At 42.7% G+C, this 23,252-nt stretch overlaps 1 protein-coding gene across 4 annotated transcripts in view; it reads left to right on the forward strand.

Annotated features, from left to right (window-relative positions):
- The window catches only part of BICD1 (BICD cargo adaptor 1), a 201,855-nt gene that overhangs the window by 144,238 nt on the left and 34,365 nt on the right, over nt 1-23,252 (forward strand). For all 4 annotated transcript variants that reach the window (XM_069763294.1, XM_069763292.1, XM_069763295.1 and 1 more), the window contains exons 5-7: nt 8,427-9,509; nt 10,545-10,696; nt 22,400-22,607. In XM_069763294.1, the coding sequence (XP_069619395.1) occupies nt 8,427-9,509; nt 10,545-10,696; nt 22,400-22,607 (1,443 nt within the window). The remainder of the gene's footprint in view (nt 1-8,426; nt 9,510-10,544; nt 10,697-22,399; nt 22,608-23,252) is intronic.

Genomic DNA, 23,252 nt, shown 5'->3' on the forward strand with positions numbered 1-23,252 from the left:
CACATATAATGACTGTGAGTTAAGATGAAAAGACAAACGTAGAGATGAAATAGATTTTGCAAAGTGAGGCCCGACTTTCTGAACAGAGCGAGGATAGGAAAGGTAACTTTGCGGTCAACACAAAACCCTACAAACAACCACGCAAAGGAGGCAAAAAGACCCTCCGTACCGACTAACGGCACGGAGGTACACCCTCTGCGTCCCAGAGCTTCCAGCAAGCAAGTAAAACAAATAAACAAGCTGGACAGAAAAAACAGCAAACAAAAAATAACACAAGAGCAACTTAGCTATGCAGAGCAGCAGGCCACAGGAACGATCCAGGAGGAAGCAAGTCCAATACTAGAACATTGACTGGAGGCCAGGATCAAAGCACTAGGTGGAGTTAAATAGAGCAGCACCTAACGACTTCACCACATCACCTGAGGAAGGAAACTCAGAAGCCGCAGTACCACTTTCCTCCACCAACGGAAGCTCATAGAGAGAATCAGCCGAAGTACCACTTGTGACCACAGGAGGGAGCTCTGCCACAGAATTCACAAGAGAGAGGGCATGTTTGGCATCAAGATTTGTTAGGGTTGTTGGTGATTTAAATGAGACCACATGCAATACAAATAATATCATAGTATCATAGAAAAATTAGTCCTACCGGTCTTTATACTTACAAGGCATCCAACAGTTCTAAGGCCGGTGTCGCACATCCATGCCCAAGAATGAACCATGATCAAAGGACCGGTCGCGGGCTTCCTGACCCAAACTTAACAGCTCCATTGGCATGTATGAGGTTGTAGGCAGTCCGTACATTAAAGTCCACACTCAGTCCGTGGTATATGGATATGTGAAACTGGCCTCAGATGGGACAACTTCCGTCCAACTCAACGCTTATGATACTTTCAAGTTTTTTTCCCCCAGGAATACATCCCTACGTCAAGTATACCATCCACAGGCTTCAGCTCCACAAAGCCACAAGGATCCCATGGAAGCCGCCTCCAAAAGCCTCCTAGACACTGAGTTAACCTTGGCCAAAGCTACAGATTTCAGCTAGACACCAACCATCTAATGTAGGCCTACAAATTTGATAGGGGGCCTTCCAACTTTTCCCCTGACAGGGGAATAAGGACGGTTCAAATTTATATTCCCGATCCTCTTGTTTTCTTGGGAACTTGCGAGAGAGGTACAGGTACAAAAAAGCAAGTGCTGTGCTTTCTAGTAAGTGTTTAATCTCACCCCAAAATTGGATTCAAAGTTACACGTGACCTCGCCGCTCCTGAGCTTGCTCCATAAATGCAGACCCAACATAAGAAGTAAAAGGGGCTAAGCAACATTTAATGGTTACACCCTCAAACATGATTGCTCCTCAAAAGAAAATGACTTAAATTTTACTACCCCTTACCTTTTATTTAGCATACTGTTGGACCATATGCATCAGCATACTCTTTTTATGCATTTTATACCCTTCTTATTCAGTGGAAAATGTTTTAAACTGCCCCACGTCACTTATGGATATACAGTTAGGTCCATATATATTTGGACAGAGACAACGTTTTTCTAATTTTGGTTATAGACATTACCACAATAAATTTAAAACAAAACATTTCAGATGCAGTTAAAGTTCAGACTTTCAGCTTTTATTTGAGGGTATGCACATTAAAAATGGATGAAGGGTTTAGGAGTTTCAGCTCCTTCACATGTGCCACCCTGTTTTTAAAGGGACCAAAAGTAATTGGACAGATTCAATAATTTTAAATAAAATGTTCATTTCTAGTAATTGGTTGAAAACCCTTTGTGGGCAATGACTGCCTGAAGTCTTGAACTCATGGACATCACCAGATGCTGTGTTTCCTCCTTTTTGATGCTCGGCCAGGCTTTCACTGCGGTGGTTTTCAGTTGCTGTTTGTTTGTCGGCCTTTCTGTCTGAAGTTTAGTCTTTAACAAGTGAAATGCTGCTCAATTGGGTTGAGATCAGGTGACTGACTTGGCCATTCAAGAATATTCCACTTCTTTGCTTTAATAAACTCCTGGGTTGCTTTGGCTTTATGTTTTGGGTCATTGTCCATCTGTAGTATGAAACGACGACCAATCAGTTTGGCTGCATTTGGCTGGATCTGAACACACAGTATGTCCTGAAGACCTCAGAATTCATTCGGCTGCTTCTGTCCTGTGTGACATCATCAATAAACACTAGTGACCCAGTGCCACTGGCAGCCATGCATGCCCGCGCCATCACACTGCCTCCGCTGTGTTTTACAGATGATGTGGTATGCTTTGGACCATGAGCTGTACCACGCCTTCACCATACTTTTCCCTTTCCATCATTCTGGTAGAGGTTGATCTTGGTTTCATCTGTCCAAAGAATGTTCTTCCAGAACTGTGATGGCTTTTTTAGATGTTTTTTAGCAAAGTCCAGTCTAGCCTATTTATTCTTGATGCTTATGAGTGGCTTGCACCGTGCAGTGAACCCTCTGTATTTACTTTCATGCAGTCTTCTCTTTATGGTAGATTTGGATATTGATACGCCGACCTCCTGGAGAGTGTTGGTCACTTGGTTGGCTGTTGTGAAGGGGTTTCTCTTCACCATGGAGATTATTCTGCGATCATCCACCACTGTTGTCTTCCGTGGGCGCCCAGGTCTTTTTTGCATTGATGAGTTCAGCAGTGCTTTCTTTCCTTCTCAGGATGTACCAAACTGTAGATTTTGCCATTCCTAATATTGTAGCAAATTCTCGGATGGGTTTTTTCTGTTTTCGCAGCTTAAGGATGGCTTGTTTCACCTGCATGGAGAGCCCCTTTGACCACATGTTTACTTCACAGCAAAACCTTCCACATGCAAGCACCACACCTCAAATCAACTCCAGGCCTTTTATCTGCTTAATTGAGAATGACATAACAAAGGGATTGCCCACACCTGTCCATGAAATAGCCTTGGAGTCAATTGTCCAATTACTTTTGGTCCCTTTAAAAACAGGGTGGCACATGTTAAGGAGCTGAAACTCCCAAACCCTTCGTCCAGTTTTAATGTGGATACCCTCAAATGAAAGCTGAACGTCTGAACTTCAACTGCATCTGAATTGTTTTGTTTAAAATTTATTGTGGTAATGTCTATAACCAAAATTAGAAAAATGTTGTCTATGTCCAAATATATATGGACCTAACTGTATCTAGTGTAATACGGTAAATAGAAAAGAGGAAGGAGAGGGAGGAGGGGGATGCAGCTGCAGTTTTCATTCTGTGTCTGTGAGACTGGAGGACATTTGAGCATTATATACACCTTCACACTATTCACAAAAGGACTTATATTTACTTAGGGTTTGTTGTTTTCTCTTACAGGAAGGGGTTACAGTTTGCTTGGTGCGCTCAATACTTCCCCGTTGACAACATTGATTTTACCCTGTGTAGATAATGAACTAAGGTTTCTATAAATATACCGTAGACTGCAAGCTCCCGGGGGGGGGGGGGGGCTACAATTCAATCAAAAGGATAAATGTACAATGGCCTCATTTGCCCTCTTAAAAAAAATGTTCTGTATTACCAATGTGTATGTATATACCCATTATACACAAATTGTTAGCACTAAAGGGGCAGTATATATTTATATAAGGAAAAAATATCTTAAAATAAATACTTATGAAGACCCCAGTGGAAACAAAGAAGATAAGTGGGGACCACTTGACAGCAGTAAAGCACCAACCACCAGAGCTAGGGACCCAATTCCAAAATAAGAGACATGGCAAGGGTATATATACAGGTCCTTCTCAAAAAATTAGCATATAGTGTTAAATTTCATTATTTACCAAAATGTAATGATTACAATTAAACTTTCATATATTATAGATTCATTATCCACCAACTGAAATTTGTCAGGTCTTTTATTGTTTTAATACTGATGATTTTGGCATACAACTCCTGATAACCCAAAAAACCTGTCTCAATAAATTAGCATATTTCACCCATTTAATCAAATAAAAGTGTTTTTTAATAACAAACAAAAAAACCATCAAATAATAATGTTCAGTTATGCACTCAATACTTGGTCGGGAATCCTTTGGCAGAAATGACTGCTTCAATGCGGCGTGGCATGGAGGCAATCAGCCTGTGACACTGCTGAGATGTTATGGAGGCCCAGGATGCTTCAATAGCGGCCTTAAGCTCAACCAGAGTGTTGGGTCTTGCGTCTCTCAACTTTCTCTTCACAATATCCCACAGATTCTCTATGGGGTTCAGGTCAGGAGAGTTGGCAGGCCAATTGAGCACAGTAATACCATGGTCAGTAAACCATTTACCAGTGGTTTTGGCACTGTGAGCAGGTGCCAGGTCGTGCTGAAAAAATGAAATCTTCATCACCATAAAGCATTGACCCTGCCCTTGATGAAACACAGTGGACCAACACCAGCAGCTGACATGGCACCCCACACCATCACTGACTGTGGGTACTTGACACTGGACTTCAGGCATTTTGGCATTTCCTTCTCCCCAGTCTTCCTCCAGACTCTGGCACCTTGATTTCCGAATGACATGCAAAATTTGCTTTCATCAGAAAAAAGTACTTGGGACCACTTAGCAACAGTCCAGTGCTGCTTCTCTGTAGCCCAGGTCAGGCGCTTCTGCCGCTGTTTATGGTTCAAAAGTGGCTTTACCTGGGGAATGCGGCACCTGTAGCCCATTTCCTGCACACGCCTGTGCACGGTGGCTCTGGATGTTTCCACACCAGACTCAGTCCACTGCTTCCTCAGGTTCCCCAAGGTCTGGAATCGGTCCTTCTCCACAATCTTCCTCAGGGTCCGGTCTCCTCTTCTCGTTGTACAGCGTTTTCTGCCACATTGTTTCCTTCCAACAGACTTACCATTGAGGTGCCTTGATACAGCACTCTGGGAACAGCCTATTTGTTGAGAAATTTCTTTCTGGGTCTTACCCTCTTGCTTGAGGGTGTCAATGATGGCCTTCTTGACATCTGTCAGGTCGCTAGTCTTAACCATGATGGGGGTTTTGAGTAATGAACCCGGCAGGGAGTTTATATAAGCCTCAGGTATCTTTTGCATGTGTTTAGAGTTAATTAGTTGATTCAGAAGATTAGGGTAATAGGTCGTTTAGAGAACCTTTTCTTGATATGCTAATTTATTGAGACAGGTTTTTTGGGTTATCAGGAGTTGTATGCCAAAATCATCAGTATTAAAACAATAAAAGACCTGACAAATTTCAGTTGGTGGATAATGAATCTATAATATATGAAAGTTTAATTGTAATCATTACATTATGGTAAATAATGAAATTTAACACTATATGCTAATTTTTTGAGAAGGACCTGTATAATAACAATATTTCTTTATTAACTAATGGTAATAGCATATATATATATGTGCACGTATGGAAGGATGTAAAAAATACAATCACAACAATAAAATCACAAAAATATGGATAAAAATATGTAGGTAAATATACGGTATGCCAAAAAAGGAGGGAGGTTAATATCGGGACTCTCATAAAAACGGATAAAAATATATAAAAAATGTGTACCACTGGTGCTAAAAAAAGGATAAAAATGAATACAAATATCACACAAAAGTGTCTATGGGGTTAATAAAAAAATTGATAACCCATAATGTAATATACTCTGGCCATATGGCCAAAACACCATATAAAAAGGTGCAATAGTGCAAATAAACAGTGTGAAGAGTAGCCAGGAAGCACCACCGTGCAAAAATCGCAATAGGTAAACAAGAAGGGTGATAAGGGAAAATAATTTATGAGAGTACCTGTACCTTTAAATGGCAATGCAAGATCCAACCAAAGCACACCCCGACGCGCGTTTCGGATGTAAAATCCTTCGTTAGGGGGTACTCTCATAAATTATTTTCCCTGATCACCCTTCTTGTTTACCTATTGCGATTTTTGCACGGTGGTGCTTCCTGGCTACTCTTCACACTGTTTATTTGCACTATTGCACCTTTTTATATGGTGTTTTAACCATATGGCCAGAGTATATTACATTATGGGTTATCAATTTTTTTATTGACCCCATAGACACTTTTGTGTGATATTTGTATTCATTTTTATCTTTTTTTAGCACCAGTGGTACACATTTTTTATATATTTTTATCCGTTTTTATGAGAGTCCCGATATTAACCTCCCTCCTTTTTTGGCATACCGTATATTTACCTACATATTTTTATCCATATTTTTGTGATTTTATTGTTGTGATTGTATTCTTTATATCCTTCCATATGTGCACATATATATATGCTATTACCATTACTTAATAAAGAAATGTATATACACATGTATAAGACACTCGATTAGCACCCGAGCATGCTCAGATAACACCTTATAACAGCATGTTCACTCATCACCAATAGCGATAGCCTGTGACCAAGGAGACACCTAAGTCTGCATAAGAGCTGTGTGCTCAAAACGGTTGAAACTGTTTTTAAGGGAATTGTCCAAAACCAACAATTCTCTATCCACCTGACCCACTCCGATCACAAGATTGTAGGTCCCATTCTTCCCGTTAGAATGGATCGGTGGTCGCACATGAGCACTTGGGACCCCTGTTCTTGTCATCGGTGGAAGATCCAGTGGTTGGAAGTGTAAAATAAGCAGAGACAGCAGAAATATGAAACTACAGTGAAGTTTACGACCGCTTACTACAAAGTCGAATTTAAAGGTAAATCTTGATGAGATTTACGACCTTTGGATATACACATTGGACTCCTAAGTGAAACGTCAGCAGCCATTATCTTCTCCCTGCAGCATGAACACTCAGCACTATTTTACGGTCTATTCCTGTGGCTGCAAAAAGCCGAGTCTAGAGGATCAGGAATCTTACTCGTTAAGGAAAGGAAAATACTGCACCCATATGTGTGTTTTATTTAGCACACTTTTACGTTTAAACCATTTGTTAGCCACGGTGGTCGACTTTTGGTGCGTTTTATGTTGCTCTCTCTCATGTATATAAGGGTATTTTGAAGGTTTATTTTTCTAGTACGATATTTTATAGTATTTCTTAGTAATTAGTAGCTCAGTGTCAAAATAAAAACACTCATAATAATTTTTAATGTGAAGCAGTTAATTATTTACTGTCCTTTTTTTTAACAAACATTGCGTAAATCTATTATACAAGCCGATATAAAAAAAAAACCTTCTTCCTCGACTTATGAGCCACTTCTTCTCTTCCTTCCGGCCTCCTGAACTGATCCTTCACTCTGAAATCTGCAGCTCTCTTCATTCCTCCTCTTTCCCCTCTCAATTCTATAGACTACAATAGGCAGCTGTAACCCGATCTCTCAGTAAGTTGAAGGTTTGTCTTCATCAAAATAAAACAGACTTTCAACTTATTGAGGGATCGGGTTACAGCTGCCTATTGTAGTCTATAGAATTGAGAGGGGAAAGAGGAGGAATGAACAGAATAAGAGAGAGAGAAGCGTAGATACACACACTGGACAATACAGTATAAACAATTACATCAAATAAAAAGGATAAACAGAAAAATGTTCTAAACCTGATATCGTAAGAGAGGCTTATGAAGGGGAGCTCTTTGTTTTTGGGGGTAACGGTACAGAACTCCCAGGACTGACAATGGTTATAGTTCGGTATTTACTTTCATTAACAAGTCATGACCACATACCTCTCCGTCGGTGACTTATAACAGGGCTGATCATGGGATATGGCCAAGTCTTTAGAAAATTATAATATCCCCAACTTTCACGATATATTTGTCCCTGGAGGTCCCAGGTGGTAGATATTAATGCCATATTTCCTATCACCGTTTTATCTTTTTATAGATAAGAAACATGACATCCATATCGTCATCCATCTGACCAATATTAATTTGGAGGTGTTGCCCCGACCACTTAGTGATGTCAGACAACCTTTCACGTTTGTCACTTCATCATGATGCCGAATATATGTCTCTCTTATCTGTCATATCTATGACGTTCGTAAAAAATGAATATTCATGATTTGAAAAGGAGGACAAAGAAACTTAAAGTAGTCTGCTTGCCTTTCTGGTCAATGTAAGGCTTAGAGTTATAGGTTATCTCCACCAGCCATAATTCTGTCGTCCCCCAAATACTTTGTCAGCCATGCATGGTGTGCGCTCCATTAAATAACCAACTTTGATTATTTGCTTGCAGATAAGTCATGTAGAGGTCATAGTTCTAGATTTTGCTTCAATGTTCACTTAGGAGAATGTATGAGATGGATTTTCTCAAGTCCTATAGTGGCCAGAACTTGTTTTATTCCCTAGTGGAAGAGCTGTAAATAGTAACCTAAAAAAAAACTAAGAAGCTATACAGCACTAAGACAGCATGTAAGATACCAGGAGGCAAGGACCTGAGATGTTCCAAACTACCCCAAACTGGAGAATGAAGGTCGTAAAATATTTATTGTATTTGCAAATTTTAATATAACTCAAATGATGTGTTTTTGTTTGCAGGTGGAAAGAGAGAAGGCAATTCTTCTGACCAACCTGCAAGAGTCTCAGACTCAGCTGGAACATACGAAAGGAGCCTTAACGGAGCAACACGAGCGGGTCCATCGACTGACAGAACATGTGAACACAATGAGGAGACTTCACAGTGACAAAGAGCAGGACTCTGATAAAGCTAAAGTTTCGGGAGAGGAGACCCATGACTACGAAGTGGATATCAATGGATTGGAGATCTTGGAGTGTAAATATAAAGTTGCTGTAACCGAGGTGATAGACCTCAAAGCTGAAATCAAAGCCTTAAAAGAAAAATACAATAAACATATAGAGAGCTACACGGATGAGAAGTCAAAGTTGGACTTGAGAATCCAGATGTATGCCGAGCAAGTAACGGGTCTTGAGAGGGCGAGTAAGGAGAGCGGAGAAAAGCTATTTCTTATGGAGAAGGAGCTTTATATTATGACTTCTATCGCAAATGAAACCCATAATACCCTTAATACAGCTCAAGATGAACTAGTGACTTTTAGTGAAGAACTGGCCCAACTCTACCACCATGTTTGTCTATGTAACAATGAGACACCAAATAGAGTTATGTTGGACTACTATAGGCAAAGTAAGGTGACTCGTAGTGGAACTTTGAAAGGTCCTGATGACCCTCGAGGACTTCTATCACCAAGGCTAGCTAGGAGAGGCATGGCTTCTCCAGTCGAAGCAAGAAGTCCATGTGAACCAGTACCAAAAGATAGTATAGACTCCAGCAAAGAGCCAACCCTTCAAAAGTCTGCTACTGTATCCCCTGTCATCACTGCCCCTCCATCCTCCCCGGTATCGGACTCTAGCGATATTCGCAAAGAGCCAATGAACATCTACAACCTCAATGCCATTATCAGGGATCAAATCAAACACTTGCAGAAGGCTGTGGACAGATCCTTACAGCTGTCACGTCAGCGCGCCGCAGCTAGAGAACTTGTGCCCATGATCGATAAAGACAAAGAAGCCTTAATGGAGGAGATTCTCAAACTGAAGTCTCTGCTTAGTACCAAACGGGAGCAAATTGCAACCCTTAGAGCCGTATTAAAAGCGAACAAACAGGTAATAACTGCAGCGTCAATGTCAAGTTTCTCAAAACCATAGAATACACATGGGTCCTCACCTTTCCTCTTGCCTGGACATATCCTGAGCTGAGGGTCATGAGATGACCAGATTAGAAAGAAAAACATTTTTTTGGGAAATTCTGTTGGGAGATGTTTATATTATATGGGTTTATATGTGGCCACCCCGGGGTTGTGATATGGCATTAAATTTGGTTTAAAAAATTGGTCAAATATTGCCATCCTACAAAATTTGAGGAGAGGTAAGGGTGGTCACATCTGTGTATTTTATAGGGTTAGTTGTATTGTAATACCGCCATCGTTTAGGGTCCATATTAGGGCTGCGACTTTGAACTGAGCATCATAAGGTTCTTTGGAGACCTAAGAAGAACAATGAGAGAAATATTGGGGGTTACGACTTTAATACGAGCTCTAGAATCTGACCTTATTACATCTCTGAGAAACTTGAGGGCTTGGTCCTCAACCCCTCTTGATGACCACATCTACTCACCTACGTGGCTAAAAAAAAACTAGGTTAATATACTGAGACGCAGGGTCTATATGTCAGGAACAAAGAGGAGCAGGAATAAAAGAAAACCATCTCCTGATTCAGATCAACGGAATTTACTCCAGGTAAATTAAAGTACATATTTATGGAACTTGACAGGTTCTCTAAAGATAACTGAAATCTAACCTTCAACTTTCTTTACTCTTTCCTCATCCATATTGTCTTCTCTTTTTAAGTTTCTCTAAAACATGTATCCTCTTGCCTAGTAGGTCATTCAAGATGTAGCCCCCATAGTAGGTTATTCAAGATGTAGCCCCATGTTGACCTCAGTCATCAGAGTGGGGGCAGCTCTAGCCTAGAGGGTCTACATTCTAACTTTGAAAGGTCATTCCTGAGCGAGGGACCCTAGAAGGACACCTAGACAGGTGTTGTCTTCATGGCGAAACCTTGTGGAGGGGGCATCAAAATCACTTTTATTCATGTATCTATGAGATATGTGTCCAGCCGGATTATTTTTGTATGTTTCAGACTGCTGAAGTTGCACTTGCAAACCTTAAAAATAAGTATGAAAACGAGAAGACGATGGTGACCGAAACCATGATGAAACTGCGGAATGAGCTGAAGGCATTGAAAGAGGATGCTGCCACCTTCTCATCACTAAGAGCCATGTTTGCCACCAGGTAACAGTGATAACCAATTGGAGCTATGAGACCTAAACGAAAAACAAAAAAATACAGGGTCAAATTATAGTACGGGCAAAAGAGGCAGTTGCCTCAGAGTATCATCAATTCGGGGCTCCAGCAACCCCTAAATTTACGTTGTGACTTAGGCTCTGGTTTTACTTATTTATGCACTGTTACAATTGAGCTATTATGCATTTAAAGTATGGCACTATTATAGCAGTGCCATATGTGCTCTGTGCAATGGTACAGAGAAAAGCTCATGGGCAGGGCCGGGACAAGGTTTTTTGGTGCCCCAGGCAGATGAAGCCAATGGCACACAGGTTCCCAACCCAAAGAAAAGGAATGGGTCAGAGACTAAGGTAGCAGGACTCCTAATGCACCTCCCCCCTTCCCCTCTGATGGGTTTGGTGGTGTACTTAGAATCATGGAATGATAGAGTTGGAAAGGACCTCCAGGTACTTAGGGGTGTGACTTAACAGGGAGGGCAATTTCAAAATTAGATACAGAATCAATCATTTTTGGAGGACCATTTACACAATACAGGACCAAAATGGCAATATTCATCCCTGATGTCCCATATTTTAAATGTGCAACCCAAGGATAATTATGGAAACGAATAAAGCAAACTATAATCTGGGGGCCATTTGGTTTCAATTAAAGTGTAAAGCGCCATGGAATAAATGGTGCTATAATTAATAATAATAATAATAATTAAGGTGTCCAGCACTCGGAAAAAAAACAGACCCCCATTATAAAGGGATAAGTCTGATGGTTTTTGTGCCCGTCATGCGACAAATACAGCTTGCCCACAACTGAAGGTGTTTCTGGTGATGTATTCATGTACAGATGATGTTTCTGATGACATATTCCGGTTCTCGTTACATATTCATGTAGTGATGATTGTTTTGGTGCTGTATTCTTGTAGTGATGATGATTCTGGTGATGTGTTCATCACCAGAACCGTCATCAGTACATGAATACAAAGCCAAAATAATCCTTGGCACATAATTAGAGCACCAGAGCCATCAATAGTACATGAATATGGCACCAGAACCTCCATAAGTACATGAATACATCACCAGAACCACCATAAGTACATGAATACATGGCCAGAACCAAAAGTACTTGAATACAAGATCCAAGCTTAGTATAGCAATTAATTGTAATATCAAGTCAGCTCCATAAACAATTGTATCGCATGAACTTACAACTCTACAACTCCCAAATATGACCTTAACAATGGTAAGGAGATACTGGGAGTTGTTATTAAAAGCCGTCATCAGACTTAAAATCAGACCCTTAAAAATAGGAGTATTATTAAAATGCCCTTTGCTTAAAAATATCTGTTCATATTATGACTAGTGATGAGCGAGTATACTCGTTGCTTGGGTTTTCCCAAGCTCGGTCGGGTGATCTCCAAGTATTTATGACTGCTTGAAGATTTAGTTTTCCTTGCCTCAGCTGGATGATTTGCGGCTACTGGACAGCTTGATTACATGTGGGGATTCCCTAGCAACCAGGCAACCCCCACATGTACTCAGCCTGGCTAGCAGCCGTAAATCATCCAGCTGGGGCAAGGAAAACTAAATCTCCGAGCAGTCATAAATACTCGGAGACCACCCGAGCGTGCTCTGGAAAACCCGAGCAACGAGTATATTCGCTCATCACTACTTATGACCTAAATAAGCCGCATATAGTACATGACTTCAACACTGTCTACCATTATCAACTCTAACCACCACACCATCCACCCTTATGACCCACGGCCTATACCATGGCTGTCACCTCTCTAATTTTCTATTCCACTTTCTATATCTCCACACTGTCCCCCCGAAATGTTAACTCCTTTCCATATTGTGCCTCCATTTCACACTGTCCCCTCTCTATATCCATTATGTGCCCCCTCTTCACACTATGCCCTCATACTGTCCACCCCTCTGCCTTCGTCAAACTGTAACAACGCCTCACACTGTCCCCATACACAGTATGATGGTAACTGCAGCTACTCATACAATATGATATCCACAACAGGCAACCAATATATAGTATGGTCACCACCACAGACCACCATATATAATATGACGTCCACCACAGACCCCCATAAAGAGTATGATGTCCACCACAGTTGCCCATAGATAGTATGATGTCCCAAACAGCCCCCATGTATGCTATGATGGCTCCCACAGCACTTCATACAGTATTATGGCTCACAAACAGCACCTCATACAGTATGATATTCACCACACACCCCTATCCAGTATGGTCACCATGGCTCCTAGTATAATGTCCTCTACTGTCCCATATACAGTATGTTCACCACAACACTTATACTTTTCTGTCACCCCATATAACCCTTCATTTCATGGCCCAAATGGACAGTCCCTCATTTCATGCCCCCCCACACAGCCCCTCATTTCATGCCCCCTGCACAGCCCCTCATTTCATGCCCCCCACACTGCCCCTCATTTCATGCCCCCCCCACACAGCCCCTCATTTCATGCCCCCTGCACAGCCCCTCATTTCATGCCCCCCACACTGCCCCTCATTTTATACCCCCCTGCACAGCCTCTCATTTCATGCCCCATGCACAGCCCCTCATTTTATTCCCCCATCTGCACAGCCCCTCATTTTATTCCCCCATCTGCATATCCCCTCATTTTATTCCCCATCTGCACAGCCCTTCATTTTATTCCCCCATCTGCACAACCCCTCATTTTATTCCCCCTCTGCACAGCCCCTCATGTTATTCCCCCATCTGCACAACCCCTCATTTTATTCCCCCTCTGCACAGCCCCTCATTGTATCCCCCTTTCCTTGGTTAGGCAAGAGGTAGCGCTCTAAGATGGTGCCTGTTGTGAGTTCTGTTTTTGGGCTCCCTCTGGTGGTTACTGATGGTACTGGGTGACTTGTCTTTCCTGGGTTTCTGGGTTCCACCTGTTCCATCAGCATATGGGAGTTTCCTATTTAACCTGGCTTTGCTGGCCTTTCCTCGCCGGTTATCAATGTATCCAGTGTGTCTTGTTACCTCTGCTCCCTGCTCCTAGAACCTTCTGGACAAGCTAAGTTTGGATTTTCCTGTTTTGTGTTTTGCTTTATTACTGTTGTGAGTTCTGTTTTTGGGCTCCCTCTGGTGGTTACTGATGGTACTGGGTGACTTGTCTTTCCTGGGTTTCTGGGTTCCACCTGTTCCATCAGCATATGGGAGTTTCCTATTTAACCTGGCTTTGCTGGCCTTTCCTCGCCGGTTATCAATGTATCCAGTGTGTCTTGTTACCTCTCCTCCCTGCTCCTAGAACCTTCTGGACAAGCTAAGTTTGGATTTTCCTGTTTTGTGTTTTGCTTTATTTGGTTTTTAGTCCAGCCTGCAGATATGTGATTCTCTGCTGCTGGTTGCTCTAGTGGGCTGAAATTGCTTTTCATGTACCATGAGTTGGCACATGAGTTCAAGTAATTTCAGGATGGTTTTTTGAAGGGTTTTTCGCTGACCGCGCAGTTCACTTTTGTATCCTCTGCTATCTAGCTTTAGCGGGCCTCATTTTGCTGAAACTGTTTTCATACTACGTATGTGCTTTCCTCTCATTTCACCGTCATTATATGTGGGGGGCTGCTATTTGCTGTGGGGTATTTCTCTGGAGGCAAGAGAGGTCTGTGTTTCTTCTGATAGGGGAAGTTAGTTCTTCGGCTGGAGCGAGACGTCTAGGATCATCGTAGGCACGTTCCCCGGCTACTTTTATTTGTGTGTTAGGTTCAGGGTCGCGGTCAGCTCAGGTTCCATCGCCCTAGAGCTTGTTTGTATCTGTGCTTGTCCTTTTTGTGATCCCCTGCCATTGGGATCATGACAGTATAACCGGCCCACAAAGTGTTAATTGTATTGGCTGAAGTAGGAGGATAAGTAGTCTGAGGAAGTTTTTTTTTTTTTTTTTTTTCCCCTCAGAGTTTGCTGCCTAGCCTTATTGCAGCCTGGCTACTTCCTCCTCCTCTTAATCTTTGAATGGCTCTGATCTCAGCTGTTTATCATGGACGTCCAGAGTTTGGCTTCCAGCCTGAATAATCTTGCCACTAAGGTTCAAAATATACAGGATTTTGTTGTACATGCTCCTATGTCTGAACCTAGAATTCCTGTCCCAGAGTTTTTTTCTGGAGATAGATCTCGTTTTCTGAATTTTAGGAACAATTGCAAGTTGTTTCTTTCTTTGAAATCTCGCTCCTCTGGAGACCCTGCTCAGCAAGTCAAGATAATTATATCTTTCCTGCGGGGTGACCCTCAGGATTGGGCATTTGCATTGGCACCAGGGGACCCTGCGTTGCTTAATGCAGATGCGTTTTTTCTGGCATTGGGTTTGCTCTATGAGGAACCTAACCAAGAGATTCAGGCTGAAAAAGCTTTGTTGGCCCTCTCTCAGGGGCAAGATGAAGCAGAAATTTATTGTCAAAAATTTCGGAAGTGGTCGGTACTTACTCAGTGGAATGAGTGCGCTCTGGCTGCAAAGTTTAGAGATGGCCTTTCTGAGGCCATTAAAGATGTTATGGTGGGGTTCCCTGCGCCTGCTGGTCTGAATGAGTCTATGACTATGGCTGTTCAGATTGATCGGTGTTTACGGGAGCGCAAACCTGTGCATCATTTGGCGGTGTCGTCTGAACCGTCACCTGAGATAATGCAATGTGATAGAATTCAGTCCAGAAGTGAACGGCAAAAGTATAGGCGGAAAAAAGGGTTGTGCTTTTATTGTGGTGATTCAGCTCATGTTATATCAGCATGCTCTAAACGCACAAAAAAGGTTGATAAGTCTGTTGCCATTAGTACTTTACAGTCTAAGTTCATTCTGTCTGTGACTCTGATTTGTTCATTATCATCCATTTCCGTCGATGCCTATGTGGATTCAGGCGCTGCCCTGAGTCTTATGGATTGGTCATTTGCCAATCGCTGTGGGTTTAGTCTGGAGCCTCTGGAAATCCCTATTCCTTTGAAGGGAATTGACTCTACACCTTTGGCTATGAATAAACCTCAGTACTGGACACAAGTGACCATGCGTATGACTCCCGTTCATCAGGAGGTGATTCGCTTCCTGGTACTGTATAATTTGCATGATGTTCTAGTACTTGGTCTGCCATGGTTACAAACTCATAATCCAGTCCTTGACTGGAAATCAGTGTCTGTGTTAAGCTGGGGTTGTCAGGGGGTTCATGATGATGCACCTCCGATTTCTATCGCTTCATCTACTCCTTCTGAGATTCCTGTGTTTTTGTCTGACTATCGGGATGTTTTTGAGGAGCCTAAGCTCAGTTCGCTTCCTCCTCACAGGGATTGCGATTGTGCTATAAATTTAATTCCGGGCAGTAAATTTCCTAAAGGTCGTTTGTTCAATCTGTCAGTGCCAGAGCATACTGCTATGCGGGATTATGTTAAGGAGTCCTTGGAAAAGGGACATATCCGTCCATCTTTGTCCCCTTTGGGAGCAGGTTTTTTTTTCGTGGCCAAGAAAGATGGTTCCTTGAGGCCTTGTATAGATTATCGTCTTTTGAATAAGATTACCGTAAAATATCAGTATCCTTTGCCATTGTTGACTGATTTGTTTGCTCGCATTAAGGGGGCTAAATGGTTCACTAAGATTGATCTTCGGGGTGCGTATAATCTTATACGAATAAAGCAAGGTGATGAGTGGAAAACCGCATTTAATACGCCTGAGGGCCATTTTGAGTATTTGGTAATGCCTTTTGGACTTTCTAATGCTCCTTCAGTCTTCCAGTCCTTTATGCACGATATTTTCCGTGAATATCTGGATAAATTTATGATTGTGTATTTGGATGATATTTTGTTTTTTTCTGATGACTGGGAGTCTCATGTTCAGCAGGTCAGGAAGGTGTTTCAGGTCCTGCGGGCCAATTCCTTGTTTGTAAAAGGCTCAAAGTGTCTCTTTGGAGTCCAGAAGATTTCTTTCTTGGGGTATATTTTTTCCCCTTCTACTATTGAGATGGATCCCGTCAAGGTTCAGGCTATTTGTGACTGGACGCAGCCTACATCTCTTAAGAGTCTACAGAAGTTCTTGGGCTTTGCTAATTTCTATCGTCGTTTTATAACTAATTTTTCTAGTGTTGTTAAGCCTTTGACGGATTTGACTAAGAAGGGTGCTGATGTTGCTAATTGGTCTTCTGCGGCTGTGGAGGCCTTTCAGGAACTTAAGCGCCGGTTTTCTTCTGCTCCTGTGTTGCGTCAGCCAGATGTTTCGCTCCCTTTTCAGGTTGAGGTTGATGCTTCCGAGATTGGAGCGGGGGCGGTTTTGTCACAGAGAAGCTCCGATGGCTCAGTGATGAAGCCATGCGCGTTTTTTTTCTAGAAAGTTTTCGCCGGCTGAGCGGAATTATGATGTTGGTAATCGGGAACTTTTGGCCATGAAGTGGGCATTTGAGGAGTGGCGTCATTGGCTAGAGGGTGCTAGACATCGTGTGGTGGTCTTGACTGATCACAAAAATTTGATTTACCTTGAGTCTGCCAGGCGTCTGAATCCTAGACAGGCTCGTTGGTCACTGTTTTTCTCTCGTTTCAATTTTGTGGTTTCATACCTGCCAGGTTCAAAGAATGTGAAGGCGGATGCTCTTTCTAGGAGTTTTGTGCCTGACTCCCTTGGAAATTCTGAGCCCTCTGGTATCCTTAGGGATGGGGTGATTTTGTCTGCTGTCTCCCCAGACTTGCGACGTGCTTTGCAGGAGTTTCAGGTGGCTAAACCTGATCGTTGTCCGCCTGAGAGACTGTTTGTTCTGGATAATTGGACCAGTAGAGTCATCTCCGAGGTCCATTCTTCTGCGTTGGCAGGTCATCCTGGAATATTTGGTACTAGAGACTTGGTGGCCAGGTCTTTTTGGTGGCCTTCCTTGTCGAGGGATGTGCGTTCTTTTGTGCAGTCTTGTGAGGTTTGTGCTCGGGCTAAGCCTTGCTGTTCTCGGGCCAGTGGATTGTTGTCACCTTTGCCTATCCCGAAGAGGCCTTGGACGCACATTTCCATGGACTTTATTTCGGATCTCCCTGTCTCTCAAAAAATGTCCGTCATCTGGGTTGTGTGTGATCGCTTTTCTAAAATGGTTCATCTGGTACCCTTGCCTAAGTTGCCTTCCTCCTCTGAGTTGGTCCCTCTGTTTTTTCAGAATGTGGTTCGTTTGCATGGGATTCCTGAGAACATCGTTTCTGACAGGGGATCCCAGTTTGTGTCTAGATTTTGGCGGACTTTCGGTGCTAAGATGGGCATTGATTTGTCCTTTTCGTCTGCATTCCATCCTCAGACGAATGGCCAGACTGAACGAACTAATCAGACCTTGGAAACTTATTTAAGGTGTTTTGTTTCTGCTGATCAGGATGACTGGGTTACCTTTTTGCCGCTGGCCGAGTTTGCGCTCAATAATCGGGCTAGTTCTGCTACCTTGGTTTCTCCTTTCTTTTGTAATTCGGGGTTTCATCCTCGTTTTTCCTCTGGTCAGGTGGAACCTTCTGATTGTCCTGGAGTGGACATGGTGGTGGATAGGTTGCATCGGATTTGGAGTCATGTGGTGGACAATTTGAAGTTGTCCCAGGAGAAGGCTCAGCAGTTTGCTAATCGCCGTCGCCGCGTGGGTCCTCGACTTCTTGTTGGTGACTTGGTGTGGTTGTCTTCTCGTTTTGTTCCTATGAAGGTCTCTTCTCCTAAGTTCAAGCCTCGGTTCATCGGTCCCTATAGGATCTTGGAAATTCTTAACCCTGTGTCGTTTTGTTTGGATCTCCCGGCATCGTTTGCTATTCATAATGTGTTTCATCGGTCGTTGTTGCGGAAGTATGAGGTACCTGTTGTTCCTTCTCTTGAGCCTCCTGCTCCAGTGCTGGTGGAGGGAGAATTGGAGTATGTTGTGGAGAAGATCTTGGATTCTCGTGTTTCCAGACGGAAACTCCAGTATTTGGTCAAGTGGAAGGGTTATGGTCAGGAGGATAATTCTTGGGTGGTTGCCTCGGATGTTCATGCTGATGATTTGGTTCGCGCTTTTCATAGGGCTCATCCTGGTCGCCCTGGTGGTTCTCGTGAGGGTTCGGTGACCCCTCCTCAAGGGGGGGGTACTGTTGTGAGTTCTGTTTTTGGGCTCCCTCTGGTGGTTACTGATGGTACTGGGTGACTTGTCTTTCCTGGGTTTCTGGGTTCCACCTGTTCCATCAGCATATGGGAGTTTCCTATTTAACCTGGCTTTGCTGGCCTTTCCTCGCCGGTTATCAATGTATCCAGTGTGTCTTGTTACCTCTGCTCCCTGCTCCTAGAACCTTCTGGACAAGCTAAGTTTGGATTTTCCTGTTTTGTGTTTTGCTTTATTACTGTTGTGAGTTCTGTTTTTGGGCTCCCTCTGGTGGTTACTGATGGTACTGGGTGACTTGTCTTTCCTGGGTTTCTGGGTTCCACCTGTTCCATCAGCATATGGGAGTTTCCTATTTAACCTGGCTTTGCTGGCCTTTCCTCGCCGGTTATCAATGTATCCAGTGTGTCTTTTTACCTCTGCTCCCTGCTCCTAGAACCTTCTGGACAAGCTAAGTTTGGATTTTCCTGTTTTGTGTTTTGCTTTATTTGGTTTTTAGTCCAGCCTGCAGATATGTGATTCTCTGCTGCTGGTTGCTCTAGTGGGCTGAAATTGCTTTTCATGTACCATGAGTTGGCACATGAGTTCAAGTAATTTCAGGATGGTTTTTTGAAGGGTTTTTCGCTGACCGCGCAGTTCACTTTTGTATCCTCTGCTATCTAGCTTTAGCGGGCCTCATTTTGCTGAAACTGTTTTCATACTACGTATGTGCTTTCCTCTCATTTCACCGTCATTATATGTGGGGGGCTGCTATTTGCTGTGGGGTATTTCTCTGGAGGCAAGAGAGGTCTGTGTTTCTTCTGATAGGGGAAGTTAGTTCTTCGGCTGGAGCGAGACGTCTAGGATCATCGTAGGCACGTTCCCCGGCTACTTTTATTTGTGTGTTAGGTTCAGGGTCGCGGTCAGCTCAGGTTCCATCGCCCTAGAGCTTGTTTGTATCTGTGCTTGTCCTTTTTGTGATCCCCTGCCATTGGGATCATGACAGGTGCCTACCCTCCTTACCTCTTGTCCCGACCCTGCTCATGGGCACCAGTGTAAAATCTTCTGCAGGGCCCATGGACTATTTAAAATAATGATGTCTGTATAAGGGGCCTTTGGGCCCCTACAGACACCAGGGCTTTGTCAAGACTCTTACCTTCGCACCTCTATACCTACAAAACTGGTATTATTTAGTTACTACACAACAGAACACACACAGATGGACCCACAAACTTTGATCAACCATGACCAACTAAAATAGCACCCCCCAAAAAAATTGTATTTTTTTGTCTTTTATTAAGTAGTAATTAAAGATGTACCAAGGGAGTTCTATGACCCATGCCAAACATTTGGATGGGGCCATTGGTAGGGTCAGAACCTTTTGCTGGCCCCTGAGTTGCTGTACTAGTAGGGCATCCTTGTGGCTCCTGGACCATGGGACTCAGTTGCAACTGTACCTATTGTAACCTCAAACTTTTTGTGGGTCTTCACTTTTTTATACCTACAAATTTTTGTAAAAAAAAACAAACAAACCTCCACCATAAATGCTAAAAATTATAAAAGAAGTAATGATCGCCTTACCGATCCCCTTCGACTTCTTTACCAACAATCTTCTAGTCCCCCGACAGTCTCTACTCTTCTTGCTCTCGCGATAACATGTCGAGACCATGTGACTGCAGAAGCCAATCACTGGCTGTAGTTTCAACACCACGGTGGTGACAGCTGTGGCCAGTGATTGGCTGCAGGGGTCATGTGTCCGAGTCTGGCAAAGGGAACAGGCGTGGTAGGGAATTGGCAAGGTGAGTATCAATTCTTTTATTATATGACAGGATTTTAAAACAGTTTTGTAGGTGGCCGGACAACCCCTTTACGAATATTAGATATTTGTTAAATATGACCTCGCATTTTTTAATTACCGGACAAGTAAACCAAGGAGAAGAAGAATAAAGAAATAGAGAGACTCAATCTAGAAAACAAAGTTGAATCTAATTTTAAAGTTTTTACTGTAAGAGAATGATCCTGCCCACAGACCGCTAGGTTTGTAATTGACTCTTATCGGAGGTAATAACTTATTTGGCTTCTGAAGCGCTGATTTATATCGTTTACTTGTCTCTTTGGTCTGTAGATCTTCCTGTTATGTGTTGTCTCTCGAGCTGCTTTGATATTAGCCAGCCAAAAATCAATCCGCATAGCAGAAAGAGTATCATCCAGCTGAAAATGCCAATAATTAATGACTGTGCTACTCTATTTTTGTACAGATAACAACGCGTTTCAAGCCCATTTTCAGGTGTTTTGAAGTCATTTAAAAGGAGTTCTCCAGATCAACGTAAAAAACCCAAATAACTTTTTGCAAAAAATTTAGAAATAGTTTATTTATCAATTCCTTGAGTTGTCCTTCTCTGTTCAGTTCTTGGGAATTCAGTTTAGTTTTTCTGTTACATGTCTGGGAAATCTTTAGGACAACCAACCTCCGTTAGGGCTTCCATTGATGGTCACACGGGTTTTCCTACTGTTTCTTCTCTATTCAGTTCTTGAGGGTTTCATTTCTCAGCTTCATTTACGGGAAATCTTTATGACTACTAATATGCTCCATTAGAGTTTCCATGGGTGGTGACCAAAGGACTCCAAGGATCCAGAAAAATAAATATTCAAACACCTACATGGTGACTCATAGGATCAAGCTAGGCACATGTCAAGACCTTCTGATTTGGAGGACCCATTACTGTATGGGTAAAATTATGTTCATGCTGGTATTTGTCGTTCCACCTGGAGCCTCCATCAGCAGATTAACCAAGATGATGTCAGGAATAGCACAGTTTGGAGCAATATTCTTTTTGCCACATGTTGATCATTGCATAGCCTCACAATATTAGTACCAGGCTTATCTTGGACCTACAGAGATTTGAGAAGCTATTACTATAGAGGTAATGCTGTGTTCACACATTGGGGCTTCCACTTGCAGCGTCCATCAGTAGGTCAACTACTTTCGATGTCAAGAATAGCGCAGATACACCACTATTCTTGTTGGCACCTGGTATATAGGCTTCACAAGGTTGCTCTACTTATAGCCTCACATGGTCAACACCAGTCACGGGCTAACCTGGGAGGATGCCAGGGCCTCTTGAGTTTTAAGGAACCAATACTATACCGGTAAGGCTGTGTTCACACTGACATTCGGGCTTCCTTTTGGAGCCAGTATTTACAATCCAACCACTTTAGATTTCGATGTCAAAACCCCCATGAAATCCTCTAAAGGTAAAAGGGTCAATGTCACCATTTGGATTTTTGGAAAGATAGATCCAGGATGGCATTGTGGATTCCCATTATAAATGGAAGACATTATCCAGGTGTGAACAGAACCAAAACATGCTCTATGCTTGTGAAGCCACAGGTGGAGTAGACATTGAGTGATGTCACCCAATGGCCAAACATACCATAAGCGCTGGTTCTAGTGGTACAGTACATTTCTTTAGCCATGACCCTACCATCAACATCCCACTGCTCTGTCTCAGTAGACACCACTAACTTCTTATAGCTTCCCCCTCGCATGTCTGAATGTAATTATATCTTCTCAAGAATAAAGAAAGCCTAAAAGTGTCATCTCTTTTATTCTTTTCTACCTTTTTGCTTGAGCAGATGTGATGAGTATGTGACGCAGCTGGATGAAATGCAGAGGCAGCTGGCGGCCGCAGAAGATGAGAAGAAGACTTTGAATTCGCTGTTGAGGATGGCGATCCAGCAGAAGCTTGCACTTACGCAAAGGTTGGAAGACCTGGAGTTTGATCACGAGCAATCCTGGCGTACCAAAGGCAAGATGGCAAAAGGCAAGATCGGTAGCCCCAAAGTAAGTCTAGAGCAATCTGCCAGTAGAACAGTACTTTACCCCTTAATGCACAGCCACTTATCCCCCAACCCAACCTCACTGAATACCAATGTCATTGATATGAAGGGGTCTCTATCTAGCCATCATACCAAACCAGTGACAGATAAAGAGTGAAACTAGCCAATTGGAGCAGTCTATAGTCTCGTTTGTACACCCATCCATCCATCATTTATTGTCGTCATGGTGTACCTGGTTGTGTGTTTTATGTACATTGTTTGATGTAGGCTCAATGATGGGTGCACCTAATTGCACTACCACTTTAGTGCAAGCAAAAAGTTTCCAGTTCTCGAGCCACACAAGAAAAATGGGATCTGATATGAATGATATCTCCATTTATTTTTGCCCACACTAGTTTTGTTTTAGCTTTTCATGGTCGGATCTGCCTAAAGTGCTACCACCTTAAAAAAAATATCAATGGTCCCTACAGTCTACTGGATTAATCAATACACCAGAGTTGCTTCTATCTGTGGTTAACTTGGTTTACTAGTGGATCCAAACAGTGTACGAGAATGTGGGAGATAAAAAAAATTACCATGTACATCTTTCGAGGGATAGTCTATAGAGGTAAGTCCCAGCAATGTCTTATCTGACTTGTCAAGAAGTTTC

This window comes from Ranitomeya imitator, chromosome 4, assembly GCF_032444005.1.
Source record: "Ranitomeya imitator isolate aRanImi1 chromosome 4, aRanImi1.pri, whole genome shotgun sequence".
Taxonomy (NCBI): Eukaryota; Metazoa; Chordata; class Amphibia; order Anura; family Dendrobatidae; genus Ranitomeya; species Ranitomeya imitator.